Here is a 12855-nt window from a genome sequence, read left to right as displayed (position 1 = left end):
GGTCTAGAATCAAACTATCCATATCCTTTCCTTTTAGCCCTATGACTCTAGATTTGAGAGGCTGTGCATGCGTGCGTACGTGCAAAGTGTGCATTCTTTTAAATAAAAACAGATCACTGTGTGTGTTTGGAACAAAAAAATTTGTACACAGAACAAAAAAATACGATGAAGGAAATGTTAGCCACATAGAACTGTATTTTAACTTTGTTAAAAGACTATTTACCTGTGAGGTACGAGTCTTGGCAAGAGGAGACATGCAAGCTTCCTGGAATTTGTCTTCATTAATTCCAACTTCTTTAAGGTAACTGTCTAACAGCCTTTCAACCTGCAAATAATAATTAAAAAAAATAAAAATAATGTAAGTATCCTCTACATTCCTCTATAGTATCTCTACAAGCAATCCTCTGAAGCAGAGGTTAGCAACATGGTACCCATGGGCACAATGTGCCCCTGGACACCTTTTTTAAAATTATTATTATTATTATTATTATCATTAATTCAATTTATATCCCAACTATATACAAAATACTCTAGGTGGCATGCAAAGTTAAAAACAAATTAAACAAGAAAATCAACCATAAAAACAATGCAGCATAAAAACAGTATATAACAATGAGTGAAAAGAAATGAGAATTCTAAAAAAGGGAGGCCAGAATAATGGTCTTTAATTCCCGCTGAAAAACATTCAAGGAGGTCACATATGCCCCAGCCGTGGGCTGCTAAGGTCTGGGGATGCCGAAAACATAAGCCAGATCCAGGTTTATTTACAAGGAGACTTTATTGAGTACTTACAGCACACAAGCGTATCCAGTGGTTGGATCAGACAGCTTCTCTGAACTAAGAGCTGTGGTGCAAGTTGGGTTTTATACCATACATGTTAGCAGTGAGGCAGCATGACAGCAGCAAGGGTTAATTAGGGTTCATCTGCAACTTTCCCAGCATAGCTTAACAGTGCTTGGTAACATATTTGGCAGAAGCAAGACTATCAGAATATGCCCAGCACAGACACCTGTGTCTTTAAGACAAACAGAGCTCCACTTCCCAGGCACATCCAAGACTCTGATAAGATAAACAGTACCAGAGCTCATTAGCATGGAATGTGCTGAGGCGACCATATCAAGGTTTGACTCATCTTACAAGCTGAGGAGCCCACTTGCAAGGAAATTGCACTTAATAATGAACCAAAGCAGAGAGCATTATGGATCTCTAAGCCTCTCTCAACTACTGTTAGCTTGTTACAGGCCTGGGGCCTTACAGGTCAGCAGGCACATTTCAACCGGCAGCTTATTTCACAATTGAGGAGCAGCAAAAGAAAAAGTCTTCAGGCGTGTGGCTGCCAGTCTCACACTAGGCAGTCGCAGCAAATAGGACCTCAGAGGACCTTACATGGAGGACTGGGACATAGGGGAGGACACACTCCCCAAAGTACCTTGGACTTAGATCATGTGCCCTACCATTAAAAAAAATTAACACATTTTCTTACTGGCAGCTGGGACTGCTCCAGCCGCTGCCATCTTCATTTTCTATGTAGCCTCTGGGCTACACGTGGAACTCAGTCATTCTTAGGAAATGAAGACGGCAGGTGGCTGCAGGCTGACACTTTCCTCTACAATGCACCCAGCCAAGAAAAAGAAGGGAAAAAAGAAAAAGGGACACCAGTCACTTCTGTATCGTAAGCTATGTGGGGCGGGGGAGCAGTGGTAAGGCAGCTGAGGGGTCAGGGAAGCCAGCAGGTAATAGAACAGAGGGGTTATGGACTAAGAGCAGTAGGAAGCCAGCAGAGGCTGGGGAGACCAGCTGGGAGCAACTTGGGGTAATGAGGAGAGTTGTGTGCTTGTATGTCTGAATGGAGGAGGAGGGATGGATGGATAGGTTGGAATGGAGGGAAACCCAAAACACACACTAAACGTCAGGAATTGATTGACCGCTTACCACCACAGCAGAGAGGGGATTTAAAAATTGGAAATTCCAATCCCCTCTTCATCATAGGGGATTGGAATGCTAAAGTAGGAAGTCAAGAAACCACCGGGATAACAGGCAGGCATGGCCTTGGTGTACAAAATGAAGCAGGACAAAAGCTAATAGAGTTTTGCCAAGAGAACATGCTGATCATAGCAAACACTCTTTTCCAACAGCACAAGAGATGACTCTACACATGGACGTCACCAGATGGTCAATATCGAAATCAGATTGATTATGTCCTTTGCAGCCAAAGATGGAGAAGCTCCATACCGTCAGTAAAAACAAGACCTGGAGCTGACTGTGGCTCAGATCATGAGCTGCTTCTTGCAAAATTTCGGCTTAAATTGAAGAACGTCGGGAAAACCACTAAACTGTTCAGGTATGACCTAAATCATATCCCTGATGAATATACAGTGGAGGTGAGGAATAGATTTCAGGGATTAGACCTGATAGACAGAGTGCCTGAGGAACTATGGACGGAGGTCCGTAACATTGTTCAGGAGGCAGCAACGAAATCCATCCCAAAGAAAAAGAAATGCAAGAAAGCCAAGTGGCTGTCTGATGAGGCTTTACAAGTAGCTCACGAAAGAAGGGAAGCGAAAAGCAAGGGAGAAAGGGGAAGATATACCCAACTGAATGCAGAGTTCCAGAGAATAGCAAGGAGAGACAAGAAGGCCTTCTTAAATGAACAATGCAAAGAAATCGAGGAAAATAACAGAATGGGAAAGACTAGAGATCTCTTCAAGAAAACTGGAGATCTCAAGGGAACGTTTTGTGCAAAGATGGGCATGATAAAGGACAAAGAAGGCAGGGACCTAACAGAAGCAGATGAGATTAAGAAGAGGTGGAAAGAATACACAGAAGAACTATACAGGAAAGATCTGAATGTCCCTGATAGCCATGATAGTGCGGTCGCTGAACTTGAGCCAGACATCCTCGAGAGTGAAGTCAAGTAGGCCTTAGGAAGCATTAGTAACAACAAAGCTAGCGGAGATGACAGTATTCCAGCCGAGCTATTTAAAATCCTAAAAGATGATGCTGTTAAAGTGCTGCATTCAATATGCCAACAAATCTGGAACACTCAACAGTGGCCACAAGACTGGAAAAGGTCAGTTTACATTCCAATTCCAAAGAAGGGCAACGTCAAAGAGTGTTCAAACTACCGCACCATTGCGCTCATTTCACATGCCAGCAAGGTGATGCTCAAAATCCTACAAGCTAGGCTTCAGCAGTATGCGAACCGAGAACTACCGGAAGTACAAGCTGGGTTTAGAAGAGGCAGAGGAACTAGAGATCAAATCGCCAACATTCGCTGCATCATGGAGAAAGCAAGAGAATTCCAGAAAAACGTCTATTTCTGCTTCATTGACTACGCTAAAGCCTTTGATTGTGTGGATCACAACAAACTGTGGCAAATTCTTAAAGTGATGGGAGTACCAGACCACCTTACCTGTCTCCTGAGAAACCTGTACGAGGGTCAAGAAGCAACAGTAAGAACCAGACATGGAACAACCGATTGGTTCAAAATTGGGAAAGGAGTACGACAAGGCTGCATATTGTCACCCTGCTTATTTAACTTATATGCAGAGTACATCATGAGAAATGCCGGGTTGGATGAATCAGAGGTCGGAATTAAGATTGCTGGGAGAATTATCAACAACCTCCAATATGCAGACGATACCACCCTAATGGCAGAAAGCGAAGAGGATCTAAAGAGCCTCTTGTTGAGGGTGAAAGAGGAGAGTGCAAAAGCTGGTTTGAAACTCAACATTAAAAAAACTAAGATCATGGCATCTGGCCCCATCACTTCCTGGCATATAGAAGGGGAAGAAATGGAAGCAGTGACAGATTTTACTTTCTTGGGCTCCAAGATCACCGCAGACGGTGACTGTAGCCATGAAATTAAAAGACACTTGCTCCTTGGGAGGAAAGCTATGGCAATCCTAGACAGCATAGTAAGAAGCAGAGACATCACCTTGCCGACAAAGGTCCGTCTAATCAAAGCTATGGTTTTCCCAGTAGTAATGTATGGCTGTGAGAGCTGGACTATAAGGAAGGCTGAGCGCCGAAGAATTGATGCTTTCGAACTGTGGTGCTGGAGAAGACTCTTACGAGTCCCCTGGACTGCAAGGAGGTCAAATCAGTCCATCCTAAAGGAAATCAACCCTGAGTGCTCATTGGAAGGACAGATAATGAAGCTGAAGCTCCAATATTTTGGCCACCTAATGCGAAGAGAAAACTCCCTGGAAAAGACCCTGATGCTGGGAAAGACAGAAGGCAAAAGGAGAAGGGGACGGCAGAGGATGAGATGGCTAGATAGCATCACGGATGCAATGAATATGAACTTGAGCACGCTCCGGGAGAGAGCGCAGGACAGGAAGGCCTGGCGTGCTATGGTCCATGGGGTCACGAAGAGTCAGACACGACTGAACGACTGAACAACAACAACAAGAGCATGTCTCTTAATTGCTGTGCCCTTTTCACATTTACTTAATCATACAATGAATGAATGAGGCCATTATTAAAATCTGGGTGTACAGGAGAAGTTGTTATTTGCTTAGGATCCATTACTCTCTCTATCCCTCTACAACAGCACACAATCCTTCCTATGCATGTTTACTCAGAAGTGAGTCCCACTGAGTTTAATGAGACTTACTTCCAAGTAGGTGTGTACAGAACTACAGCCAAAGTCATCTACGAACAGAAATTATCTGTACCAGTGGATAATTTGTAGGGTATCTGCAACTGGATGAACTTGTTGTTTTGTTTATTATACTTAGTGCTGCATCCAGTGGGTGTTCTTAACCCATCCCAAGGAGAGATAGATACTCAGAGAGCTACACCAAATCTATTTCTTTGAGTCCTAGACAGCTCCCAATACTGCCAGGTTGCCAGTGCTTCTCATACAGCACCACTATAAAAATGCCATATTTTGCCCCACTTATGTGCTATGTAGCATGTAAGGGCAAAGATTTATTTTAAAAACCCAAAAACATTTTTCAAACTCAATATCCAGGGAGTTTTAATGCTGGAATATGCATGTTTACTCAGAAGTAAGTCTCACTGTAAGTCAAAACTCCTGTTATCACAAAAAACAATAAAATTAAGTTTTACAATTGCTTTCCTTTTATTAATACAATTCCGTGGATAAGATCCAATTACTCTAGAAATTATCCTATTGTTACACTAGTATTGTGGTGGGATTGGATTTAACAGCTGGCTAGTAGAAAATAACAGTTGGCTACCAAACTCTGGCACATTTCACTGATCCCAGCCCATGCACGCCATCTCTAATCAATTTTGAAGGCAATGTTGTCTGCAGGAAATATAATCTGGGATTCTAGAATCGGAGGATGTCTGTACTTATCTCCTCTTTTTCAGCTGCATTTAAAATGGCAGTCAAGCAATTTCAAAACACAGTCTCAAAAGACGAGGACCTATTGCCCATAAGAAGAATGGGGCAAATATAGAGGAATACAGCAAGTCTCTTAATTGTTCTTGGAGCTGCTCCAATTTCATCCCTAGCTGCTGCTAACTTCCCTGCGGTGACGGGGACACATCATACTTTTAAAAATTCTAAGAAGTCTGAAATAGCAGGATCTGGATTTGCAAAGTTATAGCATAATTCAAGGAGAAGTAAAATAAACAGCAGTTCACTCCCAAGATCTCGTGTTTACTATCAGTAACTGATAGTGAATGCTTCAAAGAAGCAAGGAGGAATAATAATTTTAATATTTGAAAGGAACAGAATTACTATAGAATTGATTGACTGACCAGGAAGAAAGCAGGAAAGGACATGGGACAGCTGCTTTTGATTGAAATCACATGACTGCAGCAATGTCAGGTTCTGGCTGTAAAGGCTCAGCACAAAGTAATGGGATGCATTTTCTTCTATCTACAGCATCTGCAGCAAGCCACAGGCATCAATACTAAAGGCCAATGCAAATTTTGCTTTACAAATACTCAATTCTAGAGGCAGTAATAGTTCTTCCACAATGAAATACTAGTCACCTATTGCTCCAAATTTGTAATAGGAATGTATAAGATACCACAACAGATAAACAAAGCATTTCAGCTTCAGTAGCATATTTCTTAAAGGTTAAGAAAAAGAAAATGATCACTACTCACCAAAGCTTTATATTCCTGATGAATCTCAGTGTAAGACAACTTGCTTTCTTCTTCGTCATCAAAAACTGAAAAGACAGCACAATTTATTTTTCTTTACAATGTAAACACACACACACACAAGTTTCCAAAATAGATCTAGAAAGATCTTCAAATTACATTCCTAGCATGATGAAGTCAATCTAAACCAAAACATGCTATCACCCGTAAAATTAGATGGCCCACCAAACAGACATTTCCTACGCTGTAAATAATTGTGTCTTACTTCCAGATTTATTACATCCTCTATTATCTCCAAGCCTAGAAGTTTAATTGGATATATCCCCTTTCTTCTCTTCTACCTGCCTAACAGCTTCAGCCCTTCAGGTCACTTCTTCCCGTGGCTCCCATCTACCTTCTCTCTCTCTCTCTCTCTAGCACTTCAGCCTGAATACCCTCAGTACTGAGACTCACAACTCCGTCTACCTTTTCAGCAATCCCAATAGGATCATGATGCAATCTGGGAAAGCCCATAACCTGACTGTTTATAAGTCTAATGAATCTGCACACAGACGCACACATACACATCAGTATTGCAGATATTCACAAATTGCTGTTAGTTTCACTCACTTCAAAGAAATCAGAACATTGTTTCAAGCAGCAGGCCTAGGCAAACATCATACTGCAGCATAACAAAATCTGTCCTTGCAAACAATGTAAATCCATACGATTCCTAAAAGTTCAATGATGAAAATTTTGTTGAACAGTTCAGTCACTCTGAATAAGGAAAACATTCATAAAACAAAGTGGTGGTAATGGAGGACCATCACAGACGCAGTTTCATCTTGCCTGTGGGAAAGACATACTTCAAATGGAACAACTGAGAAATATTTTTAAGAAGCAGTTCAAAATATTTCCAGCTAACTATCAAACGTAAGTGATTTCTTCTGTTTCCCACTGATCTTCAGTGAGCCATCTGCTAAACAGCTGTGAGGCTACAGAGCTCCTCATTTTTCTTGGGAAGAATCCACCACCAACAATGGCCACTAAAACTCTTAAGACTTTAGCTTTAATAGTCAAAACACAATGCTGTTGCAAACGTCATTCCTTTCCACAGGGCATGACACCGATGCAGTTTTTTAAATAAGCCACAAATAAAAATCAAATTATTTCTTATTAATTATTTGTAGGTCAGTGGTTGGCAGTTGGCAACTAACCCCTGATGTAAGACTCAATCCTAAGGAACATAGTTTCAGATTTTAACACGAGAGGAACTCTTTCTGGAACTGGAACTAGCAACCCACATTTTCTTAAAAAGCGAAGGATTGTAAATCATGTTTTGAGATCATTTTGTCTTTTTCAAGTTGTGGTTTAGAAATTTTACAAAATAAATCACAATCCAGTTCTGGCATTGCTTAGAAAAACATTAATGACTTCAGAACACTAAAAGCAAGACAATGCAGTTACATGGAATCCACACCTAGGTGTACATTCCAAAGAACATACCCATGTTTCTTGATCCAGCAAGCAATACGCGCATTGAAGTCTGCTTACATGTGTGGATCTCCTAAAGTGGATTGTCCATGTGTGTTTAAATTTGCAGTAACACTTTTAGGGAGCAATCCTATGGCCGCTATTAAAAAAGCTACTAAACTCTGTAAGATACATGGCTAGAGAAGCTCAAATTAAAGTATGGAAGATTTGATAGGACATATGAACCAAGACACTCTATAATTCTGATGTCACTTAACCAGCTTCCTAACAGCGTCCCTAAATTCTATGAAATTATTTCAAGTGATAGTGAACAGTGAGTACATGTTTCTTCCTGGATTTGTCAAGAAGAAACTAACCAATGAATCCCAAGCAGTAGCAGAAAATTTTGCTTGCCATTCATGTGTCAGCCATTTTTTCAATTCTGTAGAAGTGTCTGGTTAATAGTATAGGGAAGGGTACGTTCACACCACTATGTGTAGTGAGAAAAATTATTTCCCTTTTCATTTTGCAGAGGCCATTTAAAGCACTAAACTAAAGGAAGGGTCTTTTTGCATTTTGCCACCTCATTCTCCAAAATACTATGTAGAAGTCAGGGGATCATAGCAAAATGAACAGACCATCTTTGTTGTGTTTAATGTTAATTTATGTGTTGGTATATATAATGTGAAAGAACACAGTTAACAAAGTCATCTCCCACTTTGACCTTTGTAAAGGAGACAGAAGCCTGGTTCAAACATAGTAGGAAACCATGGTTTCCCACTACAGGATGAGCTATGACCAGCCTTAGGTTCTCACACTCATCCCTCATATCCTCTCCCCTTTTGTGTGTGGCAGGAAGTGATCAAAAGTTTTCACTTCTAATTTTAAACAAACCTATGTTTAAACTCAGGGAACTGTGGTTCGTTTAAATTCAATTTAGTGAGAACAAACTAGGGTTAAACCATGAGTTCAGATCTTGGTTTGTTCATTAACTAGAGTTTAAACAAATCCATTGCCAGAGTTCAGATATCACAGGGAACTGTAGCTAGTTTAAAGCTGGAAGTGGATCCTTCTGATCTCCTTCTCTGGCACACAAAAGAGGAGGGTGGAGTGTGTGAATCCAAGGCTCACAACAGCTCATTTATGCTGCAAGGAACTATAGTTTCCATCTGAACCAGGCCAATGTGTGTGGTGGGACTTTAGCTACAAAATCATGCAAAGCATACCTCAACCACTATTCTATTCATTTTCTAAATGCTTCTGCCAAATTCCTTAGAGTCCCCAGAGCACACAGACATAGCAAATTCCATGCTATGGAGCAGGTCAATGACACCAAGTGGCAGCGGAAAGGACAAATTTATTTTTTTATACATTGCCCTATGCAGAGATCACTGGCCCATCTAGGCCAATAACAAGTCTTCTCCAGCCTGGTGCCCTCCAGAGGCTTTGGACAACAACTGCCATTAGCCCCAGCCAGCATGGCCAGTGATCAGGATGATGGGAGTTGTAGCCAAAATATCTGGAGGACACCAATTTGGAGAAAGTTCTGACTGGCCCAACCAGCACCTCTCCGAGGTCCGAGGCAGAGAGCAGACTTTTCTAGCTCTACTATCTGGCTTCTCCAGTTGAAAAAATACCAAAGACTGAACCTGAAATTTCTTGCATGCAAAACATGGGCTCTATCAATTCACTACGGTGCCTTTCTTGCACTATAGTAGAAAAACACCAGAACGCAAAAAAGGAAGAAAATATCCATGAATTGAGGATAGACAGGAAGAAACTACTTTTAAGGCACAATGCTATGCATGTTTAGACAGAGAAAAGGCCTACAACTCCCAGCATTCCCCAGCCAGACTGGCTGGCTGGGGAATGCTGGGAATTGTAGGCCTTTTCTCTGGCTAAACCTGCATAAGATTGCACCCCTAAAGAGTTAAATTAGTATTTCTGCATTTCAGCCATATAGTAAGGACGTGTTCAGACTCTAAAGATTTATAAATACATATACGTATATATATATTTTTTAAATGCAAACTGTCACAAGTACTGGGCAGAGATCACTTTTGTGACCACTGATGTCATGAGCACTATCAAACAGATGACTGTGACATTCATACAGCCACATTCCTCACAGTGCTCACAACTGCAAGGGACAGGGTGGAAATCACATTTCTCAGCCACAAAATATCGCTCTTCTGAGAAGCTACCTCTGAATATGCCACAACAACTGAGCAGCTGCACAATTCTGTGTGAAAAAGAAAATGGCACAGAAGGGTTACATGGCAGGTTTTTAAATGAGTTAGGATGGCAGTGGGTGGGGTGACTGGGTGGTGATTATCGGTAAGATTAACACTGGGTCTCTTGAATATACTGATTGGTCAGCTAGATGAGCATAAATTGGGTACACATGCTTGGGGGAGTGATCCACCTCTGGAAAAGTTAGCACTGCAATGCTGAAAGTGCTGTGTCAAAGGGAATACATGTTATGGAGAGGATCACATTCTCCACACTCAGTACAGAGTTAAGAATGTCTCTTCCATCCACTGAGGAGCTACAGATTAATAATAATAATATAATCACTATACATTACACAAATGAAGTTTATTATCGAACACGATGCAACCAAGGGATAGATCGCACTTTTACATTCCATTAATTTCAACAGGAAGCATTCGTTATGTGTTTGGGGTTTGGGCTACAATCCTATGTATACTAAATTCGGGGGGGGGGGAGGGAATCATGCACACGTTGCGGCTGCACATCTGCCCCGCTGAAATCAGTGGGATGTTTAAGCTGAATCACGCCCAATAATGCATTTCATTTACGCAGCCTGTCCCGTTCCCTAACTGCCGCTTGGGCCTCTTTATATACACACAGACACGTTCTATTTAAAAACAAAACTGAGGGAGAGGGAGAGCCGATAACCAAAGGAGAGACGCAGTCAGGGAGGGTAAGGGCTGTGATGGTGGCGTTAGTCGGGGGGGGGTCTTCACACGCCCGCCCGCCCCCTCCTCACGTCTCACCCTCGCACTTGTGCTCCACGAACTCCAGGATGGGGGTGGACCAGGCGGGGCTGCGGAGGAAGCCGGCGATGCTGTCTACCACCCACTCCACCTCCGCCTCCGCCTCCCCCTCGGCCGCCATCTCATCTCCCCTCCCCTCCCCTTTCTTCGCTCCCTCACGAACGCGCGCTCAGCGCCGTCCACACCGCGGGGGCGAGTCCTTGGGGGAGGGGGCGCGCGAGAGGCCGGGCGAGCATGCGCGTGAGCGCGAGGGAAAGGAGGCGAGAAACCCGCGGAGGCGGTTAGGGTTCTGTTCGCGTCGCTATGGCAACCGTCGTCACAGAAGATAAAGCCGGGGAGGTGGGGGAGGAGACGGATAGACAGAGAGATAAAAGAGCGCGGGGGGGGGGAGGAGGCGAGGCGCGCGCGCTCCAGAACGCATCTCGAGGGCGTGCACGTATCAGACGCGCGCAGGCAGCACCCCTTCCTTCCACCCGAGTGTTCAACCCGGTCACGCGCCAGTGCCTGTGTGTGGTGTTTGCCCCTCCCGCTGTGTGAAAAGCGGGCCTGGGCTCCGGTGTGGGTTAGAAACGGAAGGTAACGTCGTCAACCGCCACTGTGAGGCGCGCGAGGCTCGCGACGATGCTGCTGAGAGAGAACGCGCGCGGGGTCGCGGGGGCGCGTAACGGCCCCCGCCGCCGCCTCATTCCCACAATCGTTCCCTCCTCCGCTCTTCACCCAGCAAGGGCGAGAGAAGGGAAACCTGTGCTGGCAGCCTCGTCTCATCCTCTGTCAGTAATGCCCAAGTCCAAAGAGGTTACAGCAAAACATACACAAGCATCTTGTGCGACCTGAAAGACTCGCTGTCGTCGTGCTTTAAAGCATCACGCTCCTCAGCCGAAATGGCTCCCGAAGAAGCGCACATTTGTTGTTCAGTCGTGTCCGACGCTTCGTGACCCCGTGGGCCACAGCACGCCAGGCCTCCCTGTCCTGCGCTCTCTCCCGGAGCGTGCTCAAGTCCATATTCATTGCACTGGTGATGCTATCCAGCCATCTCATCCTCTGCCGTCCCCTTCTCCTTTGGCCTTCAATCTTTCCCAGCATCAGGGTCTTTTCCAGGGAGTTTTCTCTTCGCATTAGGTGGCCAAAATATTGGAGCTTCAGCTTCATTATCTGTCCTTCCAATGAGCACTCAGGGTTGATTTCCTTTAGGACGGACTGATTTGACCTCCTTGCAGTCCAGGGGACTCGCAAGAGTCTTCTCCAGCACCACAGTTCGAAAGCATCAATTCTTCGGCGCTCAGCCTTCCTTATAGTCCAGCTCTCACAGCCATACATCACTACTGGGAAAACCATAGCTTTGATTAGGCGGACCTTTGTCGGCAAGGTGATGTCTCTGCTTCTTACTATGCTGTCTAGGTTTGCCATAGCTTCCTCCCAAGGAGCAAGCGTCTTTTAATTTCATGGCTACAGTCACCGTCTGCGGTGATCTTGGAGCCCAAGAAAATTAAAATCTGTCACTGCTTCCATTTCTTCCCCTTCTATATGCCAGGAAGTGATGGGGCCAGATGCCGTGATCTTCGTTTTTTTCATCTTGAGTTTCAAACCAGCTTTTGCACTCTCTACTTTCACCCTCAACAAGAGGCTCTTGAGATCCTCTTCGCTTTCTGCCATTAGGGTGGTATCATCTGCGTATCTGAGGTTGTTGATAATTCTCCTGGCAATCTTAATTCCGACCTGTGATTCATCCAACCCAGCGTTTCGAGAAAAATAACACAGCCCTGCCTTGTGTGTTGTGTCTTTTTACAATCTAAAAAGACACAACACGGAAGGAAAAAGGAATAGGGAGGGAGAGGTGGACTGGTGGAATTGCCCTGTTTCCCCCTCTCACCTTGCTCAGTACACCTTGCTGGGATGGCTGATGATGGTGGCAGCTGAGCATAAGCTTAAATGGCCTAAAGCCCACTTTGCCTGAAGTGTTATTCTCAGTTGGCAAATAGCACTTTGCATGCACAAAATATACATACGTTTGTGTGGGTAACACTTCAGGCATCTGATGAAGCGAACACTATTCTAGGAAAGCTTAAGATGCAATTAAAATCTGCCTTTAAAATATTCTCTTTTTTAATACAACAGGAGCAGATATGAGAGACGTGTAAGAGAAAACATCAGGCACTTCAACAACAATAAAAATAAATATGTTAAGTCTTTGAAATACCACAAGACATTTGTGTGTTCTCAGTAGTGCCATTATTCATGTAAAGCAGAGCTAATTCTCTTTTCCATTAGTTCCCCTGTTCTCTAGTGGGCTTTTTCA

General features: G+C 43.6%; 1 protein-coding gene across 1 annotated transcript in view; it reads right to left on the bottom strand.

The window, feature by feature from the left end:
* Positions 1–10722, bottom strand: part of CFAP36 (cilia and flagella associated protein 36) — a 41551-nt gene extending 30829 nt beyond the window's left edge. The window contains exons 1-3 of the mRNA XM_084829283.1: positions 10560–10722; positions 6091–6155; positions 224–325 (exon numbers count right to left, since the gene is read on the bottom strand). Coding sequence (XP_084685409.1) covers positions 224–325; positions 6091–6155; positions 10560–10680 — 288 coding nt within the window. The 5' untranslated portion in view covers positions 10681–10722. The remainder of the gene's footprint in view (positions 1–223; positions 326–6090; positions 6156–10559) is intronic.
* Positions 10723–12855: the final 2133 nt, after the last annotated feature.

This window comes from Heloderma suspectum, chromosome 1 (assembly GCF_057233095.1).
Source record: "Heloderma suspectum isolate Gila_16-S chromosome 1, 16-S_ref, whole genome shotgun sequence".
Classification (NCBI taxonomy): domain Eukaryota; kingdom Metazoa; phylum Chordata; class Lepidosauria; order Squamata; family Helodermatidae; genus Heloderma; species Heloderma suspectum.
Note: the sequence above shows the minus strand (reverse complement) of the source record. Positions and strands in the feature narration are given on the sequence as shown.